This window comes from Vitis riparia, chromosome 19, assembly GCF_004353265.1.
Source record: "Vitis riparia cultivar Riparia Gloire de Montpellier isolate 1030 chromosome 19, EGFV_Vit.rip_1.0, whole genome shotgun sequence".
NCBI classification, from domain to species: Eukaryota; Viridiplantae; Streptophyta; class Magnoliopsida; order Vitales; family Vitaceae; genus Vitis; species Vitis riparia.
This window is the reverse complement of record NC_048449.1, coordinates 6174195-6198415: the sequence shown is the minus strand read 5'-3', so window position 1 is coordinate 6198415 and position 24221 is coordinate 6174195. Positions and strand designations below refer to the sequence as shown.

The 24221-nt window shown below is 30.4% G+C and overlaps 4 protein-coding genes across 4 annotated transcripts; all 4 read left to right on the top strand.

The window, feature by feature from the left end:
- Positions 1-7234: 7234 nt before the first annotated feature.
- Positions 7235-9637, top strand: LOC117908107 (ankyrin repeat-containing protein At5g02620-like). The gene is made up of 3 exons (XM_034821781.1): positions 7235-7917; positions 8238-8746; positions 9458-9637. Exons 1-3 carry the CDS (start codon positions 7305-7307, stop codon positions 9635-9637), a joined length of 1302 nt encoding a protein of 433 aa, XP_034677672.1. The 5' UTR covers positions 7235-7304.
- Positions 9638-9666: 29 nt separating this feature from the next.
- Positions 9667-15578, top strand: LOC117909548 (protein ACCELERATED CELL DEATH 6-like). The gene is made up of 4 exons (XM_034823587.1): positions 9667-9796; positions 10678-10749; positions 13126-13194; positions 14940-15578. Exons 3-4 carry the CDS (start codon positions 13132-13134, stop codon positions 15489-15491), a joined length of 615 nt encoding a protein of 204 aa, XP_034679478.1. The 5' UTR covers positions 9667-9796; positions 10678-10749; positions 13126-13131; the 3' UTR covers positions 15492-15578.
- A 5709-nt stretch (positions 15579-21287) lies between these two features.
- LOC117908106 (ankyrin-1-like) lies at positions 21288-21974 on the top strand. Its single transcript, XM_034821780.1, has one exon. It carries the CDS (start codon positions 21288-21290, stop codon positions 21972-21974), a length of 687 nt encoding a protein of 228 aa, XP_034677671.1.
- Positions 21975-22187: 213 nt separating this feature from the next.
- Positions 22188-23986, top strand: LOC117908105 (ankyrin repeat-containing protein At2g01680-like). The gene is made up of 4 exons (XM_034821779.1): positions 22188-22691; positions 22820-22927; positions 23166-23629; positions 23938-23986. Exons 1-4 carry the CDS (start codon positions 22188-22190, stop codon positions 23984-23986), a joined length of 1125 nt encoding a protein of 374 aa, XP_034677670.1.
- Positions 23987-24221: the final 235 nt, after the last annotated feature.

Below are 24221 nucleotides of genomic sequence, written 5' to 3'. Positions count from 1 at the left end.
CACTCTATTTTCCCTTTTCGTCTGTTGGTTGAAATTACCAACAAGGCTCTCTAATGCATTGCATGTTCTTGTCATCACATTAATTAAAGTTGTGTCATCATTCTTTACTCTTTTCCTACAAGATTGTGATGAACATTCCATTCTACTTGGAATGGATGCAACTATATTAGTATGAGAGGCATCGACTTTGGCTTCTAAGTCATCAACTCCAATGTCATTGCTTGCTTCACCTTGATCTAACTCTTCCAAAATATCAACAACTAACATTGCTCCTTTTCCATTAGCACGATCTTTACCAAAAACAAGACTTAGATCATCAAAATGTGGAAATGGTTTGAGTCTCAAACCATTAGCATCTTTATGCCCCTGTACAATATACAAAAAATAATTAGCATCTTCAAAATAAAAGTTACTAACTTAAAGAAATATTAATCTCATGCCACATTGGTTTGAAAACAAGATAAATGATTAAGAATATATATCATTTCTTTTCTTTGATGAAATGAATTATAAAATAGGGTCTATTTGAATTTTTATGATCACTTCCAACTATAACTTCTAATTATTTTCCTAAAAGCATCAATGGTAGATACTCAAAAAGAAAGAATATATCATGCATTAAAATGTAATTCATATAAAATACATAATATATTGAAAGCAAAAGAATATACCAATGTATCAAATAAATTAACAAGATGTGTGTGGAATAAAAATACAAGATAGGAAGTATTGTAAATATATTTACCTTGACCCAACCTTCAAATACATCTTGATCACATAAAACCATTTTCTTTGCATTGTCCCAAGAAAACCCGCTACCATGGGTTAACATATCCATTTATGGCATTGAATTGTTTTTTTAAAGTCTTCATACGTGATTCAATATGTGGACTTGCTTTAAGTCCACTGTTTGGAAGGCTTTCCTCTAACATCTTCTCCACTTGTAAAAATACTCTTGGTTTAAACCAATTATCACATTTTACCTTCCCTGAAACACACAACTCAACAAGACACTCAACCAATTTTTCATCCTCACTGGGAGTCCACACTCGTTTGTTTCTTCCACGCCCCCTTATTTGACCACTTGATGTAAAATTCATCCTATGTTTCAAAAATATCAAATTATATAACTATATTTTAAGAAAAAATATAATATGAAGACAATTATAATAAATACATGTCTAACTATATCTCAAATTTAACAATAGAAAAACATTATCAAATTCAATTCAAATTAGTTCATCATATAATAATCCATACAAACCATTCAAAATTTGCAAATGATAAGTTTAAAACATCAAACATAATTTTTCTCCTAAAATAAACAACATACTATAATGTCCTTCATTCATTAAACATTTGAATTGCTAAATTTTTTCGCCAAGCGCTCCATTGATCCGATGGTTCAATTATAGTTATTGGTTCACCTACAACTTGGTGGTCTTGCACATCCAACTCTTGTTCCAATGGGTCCATAGGTATCTCTCTTTTAATGAGATTATGAAAAAGACAACAAGCAATAATGATTTTGCATTGTGTCTTTATTGGATAGAAACAAGGGCTCCTAAGTATAGCCCAACGTAGTTTAAGCAAACCAAAACTTCTCTCGATAACATTTCTTGCTGCAGAATGCTTCATGTTGAAAAACTCTTCATGGGTTGTTGGCATGTGTCCCTCTCTCCAATCATTGAGATGATATCTTTGCCCTCTATATGGGGCAAGAAACCCTTTTCCATTTGTATAGCCAGCATAAAAAAGATAGTAATAACCTAAAATGAATATTCCAAAACATATTTTAAAAAATATATCATATATTAAAATGAAATCAATTGTTTCTAAAAACCACATATTTACCATGTGGAACTGTCAATCCATTTCTCCTACTAACTGCATCTCTAAGCACTCGAGAATCAAAGGTCGATCCCTCCCAACCTGGCAATACATAAATAAACCGCATGTCTTGAGAACAAACTCCTAAGACATTTGTTGCAATTCCGTTCTTCCTTGTTCGATATCTAGGTTTGTCTCCCTCATGTACATTCACTCTAATGTAAGTTCCATCTAAAGCTCTTAGACAATTCTATTTAAATAAAAGCGTTAGTATTGCTATAATATGAATTAATTAAACCTATATAAACTTAATTTATAATTTATATACCTTAAACTATTTCCATCTCTCATCTGTGGAGTCCTCAGAGACTGGTTCTAGTTTTTTTTAGTAATACTCCTTATAGGCGAATGACTGCATTCAATACTGCATTGAAATGTCTAATAACAGTTTCTCCAGACCTTAAGAATCGAAATTTTATAACTCGATTCTTTACATGATGTGCAAGAATATGCAAGAATAATGCAACCATTTCTTCTACATCAACATATTTTGAATTCTTTAGTTTACCAATAGTACGAAGCATAGAACATAACGTGGTGAAAGTATGTCTATCCATCCTAAGTTGCTCCATACATGCTATATCACTCCCATAAATCAATCGATTAAGATTTTCAACTCGCAAGAATTCTCTATGTACAGGTCGTTCCATCAATGTTTGTCTCTAATAACGTTTCCTTGTAGTCGTACAAAATGCAGTAAGCATATTAAGCATGTTCACTATAATATATAGAATGAGGATAAGTTGTTATCTTCTTTCCATCTCAATAAGGTTCATGGTTGTGCAAGAGTCCTCATCATAAAGGAGGAAAAAAAAAACATTCTGTGTTTTTAATAAGAACAAAAAAAGATTAAATATTTTATGTTTGACCTCATTATTAATTTTCTATAAGCAAAGAAAAAATAATATATGCAAATTCATTTGTACCAAACTAATACTAATTTTCATACCTTTTAAGAAAGTTAGTAGCTTAACAAAATCAAAAGACTAATTTAAATATAAAAATACACTAGGTTCAAGGTAAGGATGTGATGCTATAGCAATATCCTTCTAGTGCAAGTGGGGCACATACAAATAGGAAAATTTATCATTACAATACTCTTGCATGGGAAACTAGAAAAAATTAAATTAATCTGTTTAACATAACCATCTGTTATGTTGACATTTTTGTACATGGTCAGAATCATGGTAGTCCTCACAATCATGGTAGGCATTACTTTTAAATTTATTGTTACTTAAATCATTAATCCCAAATTTTGGTCCGTTTATTCTGGCTACTGTTTCAATGTAGGCAAATATGTCGTTTGTACTAGTGGGCTTAGGTGCATTCTGCAGCAGATTGTTGTAAGTGTTTGCAGTTATTGGGTTTTCTATAAAGATTAACATGTCTTAAATGGTTATGAAGCATGATGGCAGCCCTTTAATTTATAAAGGTTGTGAGATTGACATTTCCTAATTATTTTATGTTGCATCTTAATATGACTGTTGTATCAGTGTAGTTTTGTTACATGATCTTTAATAGGCTTGTGAGATTGGCATTTCTTGATTTATTTTATGTTGTATCTTAATGTGACTCTGTTTCACTAGTGTAGCTATGTTACATGATCTTTAATGTTGGTGGTTCAGCTAATCTTGCCATTGTTACTGGATTCAGTGTTATGTTTTCCTTCCCTCGACTTGGGGACCGGTTGCTGCTATTTTTCTCAATATCAGTTGGTGTAGTAGGTGCAGTGTGGATGAAGGAGGTTGGGTCTGATCTCTATGAGTATATTATGTTAGCAAGGTATCTTTTTTTTTTTTTTTTTTTTCCCCCGAAAAAAGGGTTGAAGAGAAAGCACCCATGAGCCCTCTTGCAGGTTCCACAATAGGGTTCAAAGCCTTTTTTTGTTTTTAAAATTTTTTTCCCACTAAAAGAAGATTTCTTTTTGAAGCCCTGGTTCGCTTCTTGGAGTTTCGGACCACGTTGGTTTGATCAAAGAGCAGTGAAGCAGATGAAGCACGTCCACCATTTTCATGGACTGACATCATCCTCGTGGAAGATGAACTTAAGAATTGGCCCTAACTGGGTCCTTGAACCCCTAACATAGATTGGCCTGATGATGATGTTGAGGAAGAAAACAAGCCTGTAAGGTTTCCAAAGTCAGTGCAATTCGGCTCAGATCTTAGACTTTTGGACCAAACCGTGTCGAGATTTAACAAGGAGTTTGCATTTGGGTTTGCTGATGATTGAGAGAAAGCATTCACATAATTTGATCAAGGATCAAACAAAATAGATGGGTGGTTTTGGTGGTGAGGAAAAGGTGGTGGTTGTGGGTTTGATGAGACTGAACCAAAGTGGCCACAAAGATTCAAGAAAGTCGGGATCGACTCGGGCCTTGAATCATACTCTTCATCCCCACTACTCACAGATTGCATACTACTATTGTTGCCAGAATCCATAGCTTTAACTAGGAAAGGAGGACGACGATAATAATAAACAAAAGGGAAAAAAAGGGTTAAAGAGAGGATGAAACAAAAATTTCCAATATCACAAATACGTGAAATCCAAAAGTTTTGTTTCTGTTTGTTTTTTTCTTTTTCTTTTTTTCTTAACAATTTCAATTTTCCTCTCCAGTCTCCATTCATGTATGAAACAAAAAATTTCAATATCGCAAACACATGAAATCAAAAAATCTTTTTCCAACCATTTCAATTTTTCTCTCCAGTTTCCATTAATACAAGATAAAGAAACATTAAATACAAGATTCTAAACACAAATTAATAATAATAATAAAAAAAAAAACAATCGATTTATAGAGAAGAAGAAAGACAGATAAAAAAGTAGAAGAAAAAAGAAAGAAGAAGGTAAACCTGATTGGAGACGTAGAAGGGAGTTTTCAGAACCTAGTTGCAGCGAACAATGACAAATCTTGGATCCAACCATCAAAATGAATATCCAAAACCTTAGAAATTAGAAATTGAATTTTTTTTTATATATAAATGTCATGAAAGGTATGATTGATTCAGTTTGAGAGAATCACTTGTTGCAGAAAAGTGGATGATGAATGAGTTTCTAACTTTGTAAAGAAGATAAGAAGTGGATGATGAATGAATCTCTAGCTTGACAAAGAAGATAAGCATCGGGCTTGAAGAATGAGACAAGAGGGTAAAATAGTAAATTTAGGTTATTTTATATTATCAGATGGGTTTAATGAATCATAATACCACCTACTTTTGATAAATCCAAATCCGACTTATAAGTTGGATTTGATTTCTACCTGAATAATTTTTTATTTCATTTCTGCCTTCTTAACATTTATCCAAACATAGGAATAAGGGAGAAGATGAATGAGATGTCTATTCTCACTCCCCATTCCCATGTACCAAACACCCCCTTAAGGTTATATAAAGTGTTAATTCAAATGAGTGATGTTATGTTATTCACCTATTTCCTTGATAATTTAAACAAATAAAACTCAAATGCATCCTAAAGTATAAATGAAAGAAATTCTAAATAAACAAATTGTTGCAACCATTACCTATTTTTTCTTTCATATAATTAAAAAATTATACATTTTAACCAAGACATAAGTTCAAATCATACTTAATAAGGAATAACCTAAAATCATAATCATTAGCATTAATTTTCATATGAAAATATAAAATTTTAAACTAATATAAACAATTTGTTTGGTTATTTTAAAATTTAAAAATAATATAAATAAATAATTTTCTTTAATTCATATGTGAAAATATTCATAAAACAAATAAATATTTTATTTACCATAAATATATAAATTTGTATGGGAATGCATGTAAGCCAAATTATTTTCTCAAAATTTCAAGGAAAATATGAAAAAATAAAGATAAAAAATATATGTAATTTTAAAACAGTCATAACGAAAAATTTTATTAAGGATAATTTGTAAAAAAAATAATAATTTTCAACTGATAATAGAAAATTGTAAGAAATTTTCCCCACTCCGAAAAGAATTTTAAGGAAATTTGGTACATCGTTAAGAAATTTTGGTACATCTATTATTTACACTAAAATAAAAAATAAAAAAACAAAGTTCTAAAATTTCATATATTTTTTTTTAATTATGGTTACATGAATTCCCCTTAAAAATATTTGCGAAACCACAATTAGTAACTGTATTTTGAAAGAAAATTATAAAACCATAGTGTATGACTGTGGTTTTAAAGAAAGTTGTAAAACCATAATTCGTGACTGTGGTTTTAAAGAAAATTATAAAACCACCGTCTATGGATTTTATGATATTTTTAAAACCACAGTTACTAATTGTGGTTTTATGGTTATTATGATAAAAATATTTTAAAAATAATATTAAAATCACAATACCATTAAAACGAACGTGAATAAAAAATAATTTTAAGAATATATATTTATAACTTTTAAAATCACAATCATCAACAGTGATTTTTTACACTAAAAGAAAAAATATATATGTGGATACTTATGGGATACAAAAATTAATTTTACAAATATTTTGGGTATTAAAACGAACGTGAATTAAAAATAATTTTAAGAATATATATTTGTAACTTTTAAAATCATAATCATCAATAGTGATTTTTTACACTAAAAATATATATATATATATATATATATATATATATATATATATATATATATATATATATATATATATATATATATAGACTTATGGGATACAAAAGATTAATTTTACAAATATTTTGAAATTGGTAGTATTCTTACCATTTTTTTCAATGGATTATTTTGTACTTAAAACTCTCAATATTACAGTGGTTTGTCTTGTTGCCTCTGAAGGTGTTCAATGTTAGAACTTAGAATATGTGTGGAATCTTTTTATTTGTCTTTGTAATCCTCGATCATGTGTCTCTGAATCTGTGCGGTGATAAAAGTCAGAAGAGTCACATGGGTACAGTATTGTTTTACCCGGTGCCTGTACGGCGGTATCTGTATGTGAACACATTAAGTTATCATCCACTTGGCCCTATGACGGGTCAAAGACGTGTTTCCAGACCATCCCATCCCAATCTCGATGTGAGAGATGGATGGCCCCAGGCTCTTCGATTATGAAGACAAATCCACAGCTGGGCATCTCCTTGGGGTAAGAAACCTCTCAATAGTCAACAGTATACAACACATGGAAGAAGAAGGGGACTGAGTGGTGGTCTATTCTGTCTTATCATTGAAGCCAAGTGGCGAGCGTGGGTTGCTTCATACCATGGTTAATAATTTTTTTTCTTCTATCTTTTGAATTATTTTATTCATGTTGACATGATGTAATTTTGTTTGTCCTTTTCATTTCTGAGATAAGAAAGTGATATGTACGTAAGACATAAACTGCTGAAACACAAACCATATATGACGCTCTGATTCTCCCGAATCCAATTAAGCATCGGTGAAGTATTACTTGAAAGCTCAATATGAAAGACGATATTCTAGAACGGAGGAATCTATTGCTGGCAAGGCATGGACTCGCAGAACCAAAAATAAAGTATAGTCTCAAGGAATTGAACTTAAACAACGACACCAGTTTCCTAAGTCCCGGGAAGAACACAGCCCTTCATTTGGCTGCAAGAATGGGAGACACGAGTGCTGTGGAAGAGTTACTGAATCGAAACACGTCCCTTCTCACTGAGAAGAACATCAAAGGCAACACCCCACTGCACTTGGCAGCTCGTATTGGCCATGTTGATGTTGTAGAATTTCTCATCTGCCATGCTGAGAAGTTAGACGTTGAAAATGGAGGAGTATATGAGGTAATTAGTATGACAAATATGAAAGACGACACGCCATTGCATGAAGCTGTTAGAGGTGGTCACCACTCGGTCACCTGTCTACTTGTGAAAAAAGTAGTCGAGGCAAATCACTCTGATTTGTTAGCTTCACGGAACAAAGCTGGGGAGTCTCCATTCTCTATGGCTATTGATGTAAATATTGTGAGAACGATCCTAGAAGCAGAGCCCTCCTGTCTCCTGTACAGAGGTCCCAATCACGAGACACCTCTCCACAGGGCCGTTTTTAGGGCTGACTTAGGTAAGATTGCATTTTCCTTGGTTTCTTTTTCCTCCGCATTGACCATTAGGCAGTCCTGATATGAGAATTGCTGAGGCTCTGAATCTGATTTATCGAGGCCAAATCTTTTTTCATGATATAAATTATGATCAAATGGCATTCGAATATCCATGTATTGCTTTTTTATGCCAATCAAAAATAACTTTTACGTCAATAGTTCCTGATCTGAACAAGCATATGGTGGATAAATGTTTCTAATTTTGTTTCAAGACATATCCAATTTTCATTGATCTACTTCTATTTTAATTTATATCTGTCTTTTTTTTTCTCCCTTAACTTAGATACTGTACAAATTCTACTGGAGAAAAAGCCACGACTGATCTTTGAGAAAGACAGCTATGGGAGAACTCCCCTTCACTATGCTGCAGCCTCCTCCGATTTCCTTGTGTGGATAGTCTGCGGTCATTTGCTAAAACGAGACTCTTCCATTGCGCTTCTCCAAGATCACTATCAAGCAACCCCTGCCCACTTGGCTGCGGAATGTGGCAGTAGAAAGGCTTTGATCACAATTCTCAACGCCTGCCCTCATTCAGTTGAGCTACTCAACCAACAGAGACAAAATATCCTTCATGTAGCAGCACAAAATGGGTCCGTTATCGTGGTTAAATGTATTCTGAGTTTGCGGGAGGCGGATGACCTGATCAATGAGCCGGATAAGGATGGAAACACAACCTTGCATCTTGCTGCCATGAACTTCCATTCCAGTGTGGTACGTTGTCTTGCTTTGACAAGAAAGGTGGACATCAGGGCCATCAACAATGATGGTAAAACCGCTCTCGACGTAGCTCAGGTATGAAAGCATTCCTATTATGTGTTACATGAAGGTTTGCCCATGGCTTTCCTCCTTTTTACTTGATAATAGATTGCTATTACTTCAATTAAATTTGGTTAAACAATGATCAAGCTTAAAATCTCCTCCCAAGATTGAATTTGAATCACAATTGTTGAGCCCTTCTTCTGTGTGACCTCCCGGGTAGCTGCTCTAACTTCTCCTCCTTTGAATACCCTTGAACACCCTGCAAAAGAGTGCCCGGATGGGTTTTGGGCAGACTTCTCCGATGGTTAAGTTAGTTGAAGCCATTTTGCCTTAAGAAGAAAGAAATGTAGAAAAACCACTTACCTTCCATTCTCGTCATTTTAAACTTTCCTTTTAATGTAGTAACATCTCATTGATGTTGCATAACAGTAGAGTGAGCATAACCGACGTGTATTTATGGAGCCTACCCGGTTAGGTTTTGTATGTACGGGATTCAGTGCTCGTTTATGGAAGGAGTCCGGATCCCCACAATAATAAAATTCCTTGTCATTAGATTGGATAGTTAAATTAGAGTTAAACCCTTAATTATCAATATCTACTACTTATCATCATATAAATATATATATATATCAATTATTCACATCTACTATAATTCATTACAATTTTTTTCAAAGTCAGTAAGATTATTGGATTTTTTTTCTCTATCCTTATTAATTATTTTTTTACTCCAACAATTCCTATTAGGATTACAAGAGAAATATGACTGCTAAGAAGTCTTTTTTTAAAGCCTTTCTACTCAAAGAAGACAACTTCGAAAATTGGAGCATTCAGATGAAGACTTTGCTTGATTCCAAAAGTGTATGGGAAGTCACAAAAAAAGGCTCTCAAGTGCCTGAAGATGAATGTAAGCCATCGCAGACTTAAAGGGATTATATTAGTGATGCCAGCAAGAAAGATAAGCAAGCTCTTAGCTTCATCTATCAAGCTATAGATGAAAATATTTTTGAGAAGATATCGCGTGCAAATACTGCCAAAGAAGCATGGGAGATACAGGAAGACAACTCTTACAAAACAGCTGACAAGGTAAGAAAAATGTTGCCTTCAAATTCATTTGGAATAATTTGAAATTTTTCTTCTTAAATAGTTTATATTATTTTTCCTTTTAGGAGTAGAGTAAATTAATTCTTTTCTTTTTTATTTAACATATTTAAACTCTATTTGTCTTGTGCCTTTTTTTTAAGGTGTTTGAATAAGAAACCCTAAATTTTCTTTCCTCTTTCTCTTTATAATTCTTGAATCTCACATGGCATCAAAGCACAATTAATTTTAATGGAACTCCTAATTTATTCTTTCATTGAGGAGAGTTTAATCTCATACATAGTTTCTGCACCAAAAAAAAAAAATCTTCATTTTTTATTATAGGGTGTTGCATTTGTTTTTCATACCGAATCATGATATTTGATTTTATATTTGTTTTCTTTAGTTTTTATTGTTTTTGTTTGTTTTGTGGTTATTTGTTGTTTATCCGTCATGACTGTTGAAAGAGGTGATTCTCTTCGATCTATTAGTGTGAGATTGGATGGAAAAAATTATTCATAGTGAAGTGATGTGATGAAAAATTTGTTGGAATCAAATATTATTAATTTAGTTATAATCAGTAAAAGAATTTTATAAACATAGTTAAATTTCATTTGAAATCATTTTATAAGTTATTTAATATAATTCAAACTCTTGAAGAAGTAGTCAAATAAAATGAGACAATGGAAGTCAGTTAGGTTTTAGTACTCTTTAGTGATTAGATATGTAAATTATGATATGTTAAATAAAATAAGAAATTATCATAGTATTCTCTTCCACTTGTTTAATGGATTATGTTTAACTTTCAAAACCAATACTTATTACATTCACTATTTTGAATTGTACTTAAATAATAAAAATTGATATTCCTTCTTGTTTTTGTGCAGTCTCTTTTACAAGAGAGAGTAGTGGACACAAGCTCTAACGAGAAAGATGATGATAAAATAAAAGAAAATCAGGTAAATATGTGTGGTTAGGATATACTTTTTTTGTTTTCTATTTTTAAAAATAAAAAATTATAATTTTGTATAAAATATAAAAACTTTTAAAATTTACATTAGAAAGCTAATAAATTTTAAAACTACTTAAAATTTTGATGTCTCAATAAATTTGTATTAAATTTTTTTAAAAAAATGAAATTTAATCTTAAATAGATAAGGTAAATCTATACTTCTTTGTATAAGAGTTTTTTCTTGTTATATATAAATTATTACTATATTTTGTTTTTGTTTTTTCTTGTTATATATAAATTATTGATATGTTTTATTTTTAAAAACCAAAAACAAGAAGTGTATTCAAACTAGATTTACATTGTTCCTATATCAAAAAAAAAAAAAAAAAAAGTTAAAGGGAACATGAAGATAAAGAATTGAATTTTCTATGAGTGCCTATGGTCTTGGTGTTATTGCAACTAATTTTGATGATTTTTTTTTTTTAAATATTATCATTAACCATGTAGAAAAAAGCTTCCTTTATGAAAAGTTTTAAATTCTTAAACTATTCTGATAACATCATATCACCTACAATATGCCTTAAACAAGCATATTACGAGGCTTTGTTTAATAACTTAAGTGTCTTCTCCAAAAATTTATATAAGAATGGAAGTAGTATTGTGAAACAAAGCTAATCTAAATAAGCAAATCACCTAAGAAGGAGGGTGCATTGAGTTTAAAAAAATAAAAATTGAAAAACCTTTAAATAAATAAGTAATAGTTCAATAAATGTAAAGAGATTGAGATAGAGAAATGCAAACACTGATTTATAGTGGTTTATCGCCTATCTCTACTCTTCTCAAGTTCCTTCCAAGTGAAAGTTCCACTAATCCGAAGCTTTCAACCCAAGTTTTCAAGTCTTTATAATTGGATTCACCGGCTCTATTGGGCTCTACAAATCTTTCTTCAAGTTCAATCCTAACTTGAAATTGTAACACTTAACCTTACTCAAATAAATGAGAGTTTAAGCACACTCAACCTAACTCAATAAATGAACAAATATAAAGAAGCTATGATGAATCACAAAGGTGCACTAGGATTGAATTTGAAAGTGAATGATCAATGCACCAAAGAGAGAGTTTTTAATGAGAGAAGCAGGTAAGTAAAGAGTTTAATATAAGTGTTCTCATGGCAATAAATAAATGAGAGTTCTCCATTTATAAGTTTACAACCTCAGACACTAAAAAGTACACCAAGTGGCATTCTCGATTGAGCTCTAGTTCAATTAGTTGACTAGTTGTTGGACAATTAATGCTCCACAAATGACTGTTAGGATTTCACTAAACCTCCATCGAGAAAGGCATACTCTCGACCAGGAAAGGGTTTCTCTCGACCAAGAACGCTAACCTTTTAGAAAAGAGAGAAAAACTTTACACCTTTTAACTGGTCCTCAATCGAGAAAGGGTAACCAGTTGAACCGGTTCCCAATTGGTTGAGCCGAATTAATCCACCCTCGACTAGCTAGAGAAAGATGAATTTTGTTTGTTTGTTTGTATATAGATGATTTAATTGTCCAAGGAAATAATCTAAATATGTATGGTGTTTGATTTTCTCCATGAGTTCAACAATATTCAAGGGTTTCATAAGTAGCCTACAAAAGTACAGGCCTTATTTTCTCTATGGAGTTTAAGTTGCTACCTGTTTCATGAAAACCTTAATAGTGACCACCATATGAAGACTGCCAAAAGAAAAACCCAAAAATGTTATTTTTTATTACATGAAAGATGCAGTATGTTATATATTATTTATCCATCAACAACTCATACTCATTGAATTAAGTGCTAGTTATTGAATGATGGAAAGAGCACTACTAGGTTCATGATTTTCTAGTGAGGCATCGCATTCACTTAAATCTAAAATAAGTAGCCTATTGTGATACTTTCATCTTGTGAATTTGAGTTCCTTCAAACTTTTTTGTTGATTAAGTATTTAATTTTGTGTTTGTTAGGTAATTCAATTCAATAATTTAACAAGTTTTAAAAACATATTTAAGGGGCATGCTTGGAATTAATGGCTATTAATTTAGTTATAACTCGTAAAAGTTTTTATAAATATAGTTAATTTTCATTTGAAATCCTTTTGTAAGTTATTTAATATAATTCAAGCTCTTGAAGAAGTCGTCAAATAAAATGAGACAATGGAGGTGAGTAGGTTTTAGTAGTCTTTAATGATTAGATATAAAAATTATGATAGTTTAAATAATATAAGAAATTATCATAGTATTCTCTTCCAATTGTTTAATGGATTGTGTTTAACTTTCAAAACAAACAACACCTATTTCATTCTCTATTTTTAATTGTACTTATATTCATTCTTGTTTTTGTGCAACCTCTTTCGCCAAAGAGAGCAATGGACAGAAGTTCTTTGAATGATGATGAGGAAGAGGAGGAGGATATAATAAATGAAACTCAGGTACATACATGTATATTATGATACATTTTTATATTTCTATTTTATAAATAAATAATAATAATTTTATATAAAATAGAAGAAAAAAAGGTAATAGTTTTTAAAAACTATTTTAAAATTTAAGCTATCAAAATTTTTTTACTAAATTTTAAAATTTTTAAAAATAAATTATAAAAGAGATAAGGTAAGTCTATACTATTTTATATAAAAGTTTTTGTTTTTTAATTATATAGAAAAAAAAAAAAAAGTTAAAGGGTACATGAAGATAAAGAATTGAATTATTCCTTATGGTCATGGTGTTATTGCAATTAATTTTGATGAATTTTTGTAAATATTATTATTAACTAGGGTTTATTTACACTGTACCCCCTAACCTATAACATATTTTGCACATTATCCCATCGAGTTTAAAATCAAACATATACCCTCCAAGCTTTATAATTGCATGCAATATGCATTTTTGGAGTGACGATGTTACATATTTGGACGAAAGATACATGTGCTCCCCACATGACCTATTTAAGTGAGGGCAAAAGGGTAATTTGCAACCAAAACAAAACCCCTCCAGCCCTGTCCTCTTCCTCGTCGTTCATTCTCCTCTTATTGTTGTTCCTTTTGCTGAATCTCCAAATTGGAGTTAAAACCCTAAAATCTCATGCAAGCATTGAAAAACTGATATTGAAGATAAGACATGGAGTTCAACAATATGTTTTTTGTTTTGTAATCACTTTGGTGGCTAGAAAAATCTTTGGCAAAGAGGGTTAGGGTTTCATTTTGATGTTTCAGAAAATTTGAAGAAAAATTGGGGAAATTATTTTTTTAAAATTGATGAAGAAGATAGATGAAAATTTTGATATAATGTTTCAATTTGTTGTTTTAGAATAGGGTTTCTTTTTTATGTTTCAAAAAAGTTAGGGAAATTTTGGGGAAACTTATTTGCAGTTTGTTATGGCATTTTTTTCCCCTTTGTTTATGTTGGATATCTTTGTTTTTCATTCATTACTTCTCCACAGTCTATTACAATTTTGATATCTCTCAGTTTCATTTGGATTTATGCTTGTTTTAATAGAAAATGTTTTTGGACATATATTCCAGGGACTTTTCTTTTTTTTTTTAGTTTTTTTTTTTTTTCTTTTTGGTTAAGGGCCCAAGTTCTAGATTGTGAAAGGTTTTCTGAGAAAATATTTTGGTCAAGCTTGTTTGGTTGCCAAGAAAATGTGGTTTCTGGAAAATGAAGGAAGGAAGAAGGAGGGTTGGGTTAGGGTTTTGGGGTTTTAAAATGAAATGACTCTTTCGCCCTCACTTATTAAAAAATTACCATTTTGCCCTTGGTCACACGGAGAGCACATGTCATTCCATCAAAAAATGTAATGTTGTGACTCAAAAAATGCACATCGCATGCAATTTTAAAGCTTGGAGGGTACATTGCTCGATTTTAAATTCGATGGGGTAATGTGCAAAACACAATATATATAGGTTGGGGGAAAAGTGTAATAAATCCTATTAACTTTGTAGAAATTAAAGAGCTTCCTCTAAGACAAATTTTAAATTCTCAAACTGTTTAGATAACATCCTCACAACCTTCAATATGCCTTAAACCAAGCATATTAGGAGGCTTTGTTTAACGGCTTAGAGAGCCCTCTGCAAAAATTTATATAAGAATGGAAGTGGTGTTACTTTGAGGCACAATACACCTATAAGAAGTCAACTTTTGAATATTCATACATGATATATGGTCTCTTTTGCAGTTCATTATAGATATTTTGAAGGCGGCCTATGCAAAGAGTGCTAGAAACCCAAAGGATATCCTCGATAGAAAGAAACGTGCTTCTAAACAAATCAACGGTTTCAAGACGCGCAAAGAAATGGTCGGCGCTCTTATCTTAATGGCAACCCTGATTGCAACGGTCACATTTGCTGCGGCATTCACCATTCCTGGGGGCTTCCAAGCTGAAGATCCACATAAAGGCATGGTGGTGTTAGGTAGGAATGTGGCTTTTAGAACCTTCATCATCACCGACACAATAGCTATGACTTCATCCATGATGGCTGCACTGATCCTAATCATCATGTCGTTCCAAACTGATGAGGAAATTATAAAGAGTTTTCTTGGATACTCCCTAGCACTGTTATGGCTGGCACTTATGGCAATGGGAATAGCATTCATGACGGGTCTCTATGCTGTTTTGTCAGAGCAGTTGCCTCTTGCTATCGTGGTTTGTTGCATTGGCTGTATTTTATCGCTCATAATCTATTATGGCCCTAGTCTTCTTATGGCCCCTCAATTGAAAGAACCTTAGAAAAGTTAAATCTTTAGAAGAAGCAAATCACTTACTTTGTGTATTTTATTGAAATATTGAATAAAGGATTATATTTTGTTTGTTTCATTTCCTGCAAAAAAAAAAAAAAAAATTACGTTTTTTAAACTTTTTTCTAACCAATATTTTGTATTGTTTCTAAATAAATAAAATTTGGGTAGCTGGTCATGACGCAACACCCTGGGCCTGTGTTATGCTGGGTCTTGTCACACTAGGAATATTGCTTGCATGGGCCAGCCTGGCTCGGCCCAGTTCTTAGCTGGTAGAGGATAACCCAACAGGATGGCCCACCAAGCTTGCTGAAAATGGGGACACTACTCTAGGATATAGGCTTTCAATGTTGAATTCACAATATGAAATAATTCAATTGCATACTTTAAGGATCCGTTTGGTTGCCATGATAGGATAGGATAAAACATATATATAGAGAAAGAGGGTATATCATAAGATGTTATATCCTTGGATATACATATGTTATGAATATGATCTTTTAAGGTAACATATTAAATGTGATATGTTATGTTATGTTATATTTATATTTAATTTGTAAAATAATTTGTTTTTAAAAATAAAATATATATTATTTTTAATATTTTAAATAAAAATTATATCACATTCTAATATTTTTTATTTTAAAATTTGAGATATTTAAAAATGTTTAAACTTTATAAATAATTTTTTTTTATATTATGTTATTCAATATATAAAAATAATTCATATATTATTTATTAATATTAGTTTATAATTTTTTTTTAGTTTTTTTAACCATAAATTAATTTTATAATAAAAAATATATTTTGCAAAATGAGGATATAAAAAAATTTAATAAAAATAAATAAATTTATGATACATAGGATATGTATATCTCATATCTTAGTATAAGATTAACATATTTTATGTAAAAAAGATAAAAAAAAAAAAAAAAATAGGGTGAATGATATATCTTATCACTAATCTTATTTCATGTTTGATTAAACATAAAATAGGATATAATATTATCTCTCTTATCTTATCACATGCTATATTTGAACAGTTAAACATAACCCATAATATTATATTGTACCCCCATTCATAATGAAGCAATATCACATCAGTCCAAGGTAATAAAACAAGTAGTAATAGGCTACAAATTAAACAAATCATAAGAATTCACAAAGGGGAGTATGTAAGTCTTTAAATAATGTTATTTAACCTTGCTAATAATGCGATTGAGGTGCTCTAGCCTTATTTTCTAACGTAGAATTTGTCTACATTTCATTAAATTGGCTATTTAAAAAATAAATAAAATATTAATCATATTAGCCAATGGTTTCTAAAATTGGTTTTATGTTTTTCAAAATACAAATATCACACGATAATCAAAAAATAAAAAATATGATATTTTCAAAAAATATTTTTAAATTATTTTCAACTTTTTATTTATTGTATGAGAGATGTTTTTAAAAAATAATTATATAAGTATAAAAAATAATTAATAATAAAACACTATAGCGAAAAAGTTGTTTTTAAAACATAGAAAATAGTTGTCTACTTTTTCACCTGAATGTATAACAACTATATTATCATTGTAGAATCTATAAAAATGATACTTAAGAAACAAACACACTAAAAAGGAAGGATCAAGGCTCAAGCACCAAGATTAGAGTCCTGCCATCTCGTAAGCAAACAACACATCGGTTCATAAACAAGACAATGAATACCATCAAAGTTGGAGGACCCAACATGATGGCCCACCAAGTTGCTGAAAATCGGGACACTACTCTAGGATTCAGGCTTTCAATGTGGATTTCACAATATAAAATAATTCTATTGGCATACTCTAAAAAATGATATGTTTGCCCCCATACTTAGTGAAGCGATATCACATTGGTCCAAGGGAATAAAACAAGTAATAAACGAGCCCTAGCCACATTTTCTCACATAGAATTTGCCTACATTTTATTAAATGGGCTATTTAAAAATATATATATATATATAAATTGTATTTAATAATAATACAATTTATATACATTCATTAAAAACATTATATCCATAGTTTATAATTTTGAATAAAATATTATCTCAATACATGTATGTTTTATTATTTATGACATGTATCATTTTAAATTATCTATTTATTGTGTATTTATTATTAATAATTTAATATTCATTAAAAAAATGTATGAATTTTAAAATATTATAATTCATTGTTAGAATTTTAAAATTTTATTAGTTATTTTAATGAAAAAATAATTCTAATATTTATCTAAAAAATGATAATTGAAGATTTTTTTTATAAAAATAAAATATAAAGAAATGAAAAAAAAAAAAAAAAACAAGAATATGAGTGTATTTAACAAGATAAATGAATAGTAAAGATATAAAAACAACAAGAAAATAGTTGTATTTAGTATGATGGATCAATTTGTAAAATAGATAAGAAGGATAACCTTGCCCTCTAGGACTTGTAGAATTGATTATTTTTTCAAAACCAATCAAGAGGTAAAAAGTGGGATATCATTTGATCATTATTTGTCTAGAAAAGGTTTGAGGCATAATTTTATGCCTTTTATTCCCCTCTTACCTCCTCGCTAGGAAAATGTTATTAATGAAATACCAATCAAACTTGGAATTGAACAATTGAAAATATAGGGTAAATTTTGTATTATTGAATGAATGTATAATCAGTGAAATATATATCATTAAACAAATGTATAAACAAATGGGATAAATTATTATCAATCGAGTAATTAAAAATATATGGGGAAATTTACGTCACTAAACAAATATATAAAGAAATGGGACAAAGGTAAAAATAAAGTCAAATCTATTCCATTGAATAAATATTTAAACAAAAGGGATAAGAGTATAAACAATTAAAACTCATCAATCCAATGAGACAATACAAAATATGACAAGTCAATTTAGACCAAGATTCAAAACAATACCACCCATATATAACTGAAAGGAATATTAGATAAGTAATATAATTGATATACAGTAATGACACACCGGAGGTCGAGACCTCCTTAATTGATAGTAATTTTTGGATGGTATTGACATAATACATTTGGATGTTGTAGTAAGACCTCCTCTTTAATCAAAGGTGATATGAACTTATGAGTTGACAACACAAATTGACTCGAACGATGTTTGGTAAAACCTAGTATTTATTACTTAATGACATAAGTTAACTTAAAACTTACTACTTAATTTTTACTTTAAATAGTAAGATTGATTGATAAAGTTAATTAAAATTTATTCTCCATCATCAAAGTGACATAGCTACCTTTGTTAATTTTAATTAATATTTATCCTTTCATTAATCTTAAAAAATAAATTTATTTCTTAAAAATTCTTATTTAAAGTATCATAGATGAATAAGATAACAAACAAAAATATTTATTATAAAAGATAAATTATAACCGTAAAGTTATGGTTGTAAAATATATTTTCACTAAATATGGACAAATGAGACAAAAAAATATTTAAGATTAAAAATAAGTTAATACTTAAAATTATTTTTAACTTTAGGAGAGTGTTTTATAAATTAACTTAATTAAATCATTAAATAAATTAAACATACTTAGTAAAATAACTTAAAATATCACAACTTAAAGTTAAACATAACTTTTAAATATTAAGTCAAAATAGTTACTTTATTTTTAATCTTAATATTTTTTTATCTTATTTACCCACATATTATAAGAGTTTATGTTATAACTATGACTCTACACATATGACTAATTTTTTATAGTAAATATTTTGTAACTATTTCATGTATCTATAATATTTTACCTATGAATATTTAATCTTTAATAAATAAATGTCTTATTTAAGATTAAAAAAATAAATATTAGTTAATATCAAAATATTAGTCAAAATATTAGTTAATAAAAATAAATATCTTAATTGGTACAATTGGTTGTTATAAATACTATTTTTGGTATATTTTGGTGGGTCACAATAAATTTGAAAGCTTAATAAATGAAAATTCATTTGTAAGGAGTACAACATCATCCATCATACTATTTTCATTTATATTTTATAGAAATATTGGACAAAATATTTTCACTTACATTTTGTTAATTTTCTTTTGTTTTGTTTTTTTTTTTTAAGTTGAAATACGAATAAAATAGTTTACATTTTACATTTTCTATAATTTTAAGATTAATTTTGTAAACTTCAAATACAAAAAAAAAAAAAAAAAAAGTATGTAAATACTATTTTCAATTAGAATTGACATAAATTATGAAAAAAAACAATTAAAATGGAAATAAATTCTTATAATCATCACCAATCAGAATTCCATGTACTTTGAAGTGTCAAATAAGTAAGCATTGGCATAAACCTCTTTCTTTTGATTCTTATCCGTTCCCTTAAACCATAAGAAATTCAGTTCATTTTTCTAAGGTTGATTAAGGTACTACCTAAGGTTTAATCAGCAAAATACCAAATATGAACCAATTGACCACACTAATTAAATTATTAAGTAAATTAAACATACTTAAAAAAATAACTTAAAATATCACAACTTAAAGTTAACAATAACTTTTTAATATTAAGTTAAAATAGTTACTTTATTTTTAATCTTAATTTTTTTTTTATCTTATTTACCCACATATTATAAGAGTGTATGTTATAACTATAACTCATAGATGGCTAATTTTCTATAGTAAATATTTTGTAATTATTTCATGTATCTATAATATTTTACCTATGAATATTTAACATTTAATAAATAAATGTCTTATTTAAGATTAATAAAAATAAATATTAGTTACTTTCAAAATATTAGTTAATAAAAATAAATATCTTAATTGGTTGTTATAAATACTATTTTTGGTATGTTTTGGTGGGTCACAATAAATTTGAAAGCTTAATAAATGAAAATTCATTTGTAAGGAGTACAACATCATCCATCATACTATTTTCATTTATATTTTATAGAAATATTGGACAAAATATTTTCACTTACATTTTGTTAATTTTCTTTTGTTTTTTTTTGTTTTTAAGTTGAAATACGAATAAAATAGTTTACATTTTACATTTTCTATAATTTTAAGATTAATTTTGTAAACTTCAAATACAAAATATATATATATATATATATATATATATATGTATGTAAATACTATTTTCAATTAGAATTGACATAAATTATGAAAAAAAAATAAAATGGAAATAAATTCCCAGAATGATCACCAATTGGAATTACATATACTTTGGAGTGTCAAATAAGTAAGCATCGGGATATACCTCTTTCTTTTGCTTTAATTTCCTTTCTTTTGATTCTTGTCCGTTTCCTTAAACCACAAGAATTCTCTTCTTTTTTCTAAGATTTAGCAAAATACCAAAGGTGAACCAATTGACCATACTAATTAAATTATTAAGTAAATTAAACATACTTAATAAAATAACTTAAAATATCATAACTTAAAATTAAAAATAACTTTTAAATATTAAGTCAAAATAGTTACTTTATTTTTAATCTTAATAGTTTTTTTATCTTATTTACCCATGTATTATAAGAGTGTATGTTATAACTATGACTACATGGATGGCTAATTTTTTATTGTAAATATTTTGTAATTATTTCATGTATCTATAATATTTTACCTACGAAGATTGATATTTAATAAATAAATGTCTTATTTAAGATTAATAAAAATAAATATTAGTCAAGATTTAACAATGACTTGGTTTTTCTACGTCATTCTAAATTTAACAGTGACTTGGTTTTTCTAGGTCATTCTAAACGTATGTGAGAGAGGGCATGTAGCAGAGAGCCCTGAGACAATGGCCGATGCTTTGCTTACAGTGGCTTTCGACTTGTTGATCCAGAGCGTGGAGTGGGCGATAGCCCGAGCCCGAGCCCGAGCCCTAGCCGTAGATCATGATGAGATCCGTAACCTGAACTTACACGTCGGCTTTGACTCAAGTCAAAGGAAGAACACACCGCTTCATATTGCTGCAAGAGTAGGGAACAAGAAAATACTGGAAGCGTTACTCAGCGAGGGTACGCCAGCTTGGCTTCTCACTGAGAACTCTAAACATGAAACCCCACTTCACACTGTAGCTAGATCTGGCCATGTTCATGTGGTAAAATTTCTTATTAATTGGGCGACCGAGTCCACAGATGTCGAAACTGGAGGGATACAACAGGTACTGAGAATGAGAAACATGGAAGGCAACACGCCATTACATGAAGCTGTTAGAAATGGTCACCATTCTACTGTGCTAGTATTCATGGAAGCAAAGGACTCAGATCTGTTTGTTTCACTCAACAATGCTGGGGAGTCTCCACTTTTAATGGCTGTTGATACTAGGGCAAGTGAAATTGTGAAAACTATATTACCAAATTCAAAGCCCTCTTCTCTTCTCCATAGAAGTTCAAACGGCCAGACAATTCTCCACAGGGCCATTCTGAGAGCTGATTTGAGTAAGATTCTTTTTCCATTTTTTTTTGCCTTTTCCAGGCTTTGATCCTCTTGGTAATTATAATATTAAAACAACTGCTGATTCGAGTTCGGTTGGCTTCATCCAACGTTTTCATTTATATCACTCAACCACAATTCCCCAATTGTTTGTTAGGACACAAGTAGAAATTTGTGTGATCTAAGAAATTTCTGTTTTTCTCTTTATATCTATTTAACACGTGTCTTTCTTTTGTCTCCTAATTGAAACTTGTAAGCGACTATGAAAATTATACTCCAAAATTTGTCGTACCTGGTGAATGAAAAAGATAGCAGCGGAAGAAGTCCTCTTCACTATGCTGCAGCCTCCGGTGCCTTAGCCTTGGTCGATCATTTACTACAACTAAAACCTTCCAATGGATCTTTCCTCGATGGCAATTTAGCAACACCGGCTCATATGGCTGCAGAAAATGGGCATCTGAATGTATTGAAATTGTTTGTCAAGCGCTGCCGCTATTCGATCGAATTACTCAACAATCACCACCAAAATATCCTTCATGTAGCAACCCAAAATGGACATCTTAAAATTGTTCGATATATTCAAAATATGTTCATGGTGAATGATCTATTGAATGAGACCGATGAGGACGGAAACACCCCTTTGCATCTTGCAGCAGCAAAATTGCACAGCAGCATCGTAAGTACTCTTATCCAAACAGGAAATGTGGATACTACGGCAATCAATAAAAAAGGTGAAACAACCCTGGATATTGCTAGGAAATTTCAGGTGTGAATAAATGGATAAGCATTCTGCTTTCTCTCAGTCTCACAAATGCCTTCGAGTTTTTTCTTTTCTTTTCCATTTCTCAATGCAATCAAATAGTAGAAATTAACATTGTCTCTAACTTTTGGCAGTTTGTTTCACCAAGTAATGAAGGAAATGAAGGCACGGATGGGAATCAAGCCCAAGCAACTCCAAACAAGACTGGTTGTGCCGGTGATGAAAAGATAAAAGCAAAAAAGGTGCATATAATTCTTTTCTATTTTAAAGAAAGGACAAATAAATAAAAATATAGAAAAAGTCATCCCTTCCAAGGGACAGTTTGAGACAATTACATCTTTTAGTTGTTTACTATAAAAATGAAATGTGTTTGATGTGTTAAAAGGTTTTCAAACTACTTTTAGTATACTCTTTTGTAATAATATTTCACTACTAACCTTACCAGAAAAGAGCTTTCATTTACGGCCTCCTCTGTTGCAGCAACGGACCATAGAAATTCTGAAGGCGGCAAGTGCAAAGCAAGCTAAAAAGTTAGAGGGAATCCTAGAGCAAGAAAATCTTATAATAGAATCAATACGGGACAAGAGGCGTAAAGAAATGGCGGGCACCCTCATAGTAATGGCAACATTAGTTGCAACAGTCACATTTACAGCCACATTCACCCTTCCAGGGGGCGTCCAAAGTGAAGGTCCACATCAAGGGATGGCAGTGCTAACAAGGAAAGCAGCATTCAAAGCTTTTATTGTCACTGATACAGTAGCTATGACTACATCCATGACCGCTACAGTGATTCTTTTCACATCATCTTTGAATGATGAGAAAAATAAATGGAATCTGCACTTTATTGCCTTGCAGTTGTTATGGATGTCACTTGCCTCAATGGGACTGGCATTCCTTACTGGACTGTTCACTGTTCTATCACACTCAATGGAGCTTGCTATCAGGTTTGTTTTATTGGTTGTCTCTTCCCGAGTCTCGTCTACTTGTTGGGGCCTCTTATTCTCCCAGAGGAATTTGTTTGGTCACTCGTGGATAACATAGAGAAAATCAACACCAAAATATACTCATTCTGGATATTGCACAACTAATAAACAAGGTGACACAAGAGTGTCCCTTTTCATGGATTTGAACCTAGCTAGTGCAAATGGAACTCCAAATTATCACACTAATTTCTCGAGTCTAGAGGAGACAGAACCAGAATTTCAGGTATTTTGGGATATTATTAATCTAGTTGATGTACTGTGTGTAATAGATACCATTGGAAGTCCTCTGAGTCAAGGTCATTGGTATTGGGTCAATAAGATCAGAATGTTCGATGTCTTTGAAAGAGTTCTGCAAGAGGAGAGCTATGTTCCCCAGCTAAAGAGAAACCTTCTCTCTCTTAATGCTAGATCAAAGTGGTTGTACATTTAAATCTGAAAATTAATGAAACTTCGAAAATTTCAAAAGGGCCTTTGCTAGTCATGAAAAGAAAAAAAAGAAGGGTTTGTACTCATTGATTGGAGAAACAGCAGTTGGTAAGGTTGATCCTGTAAT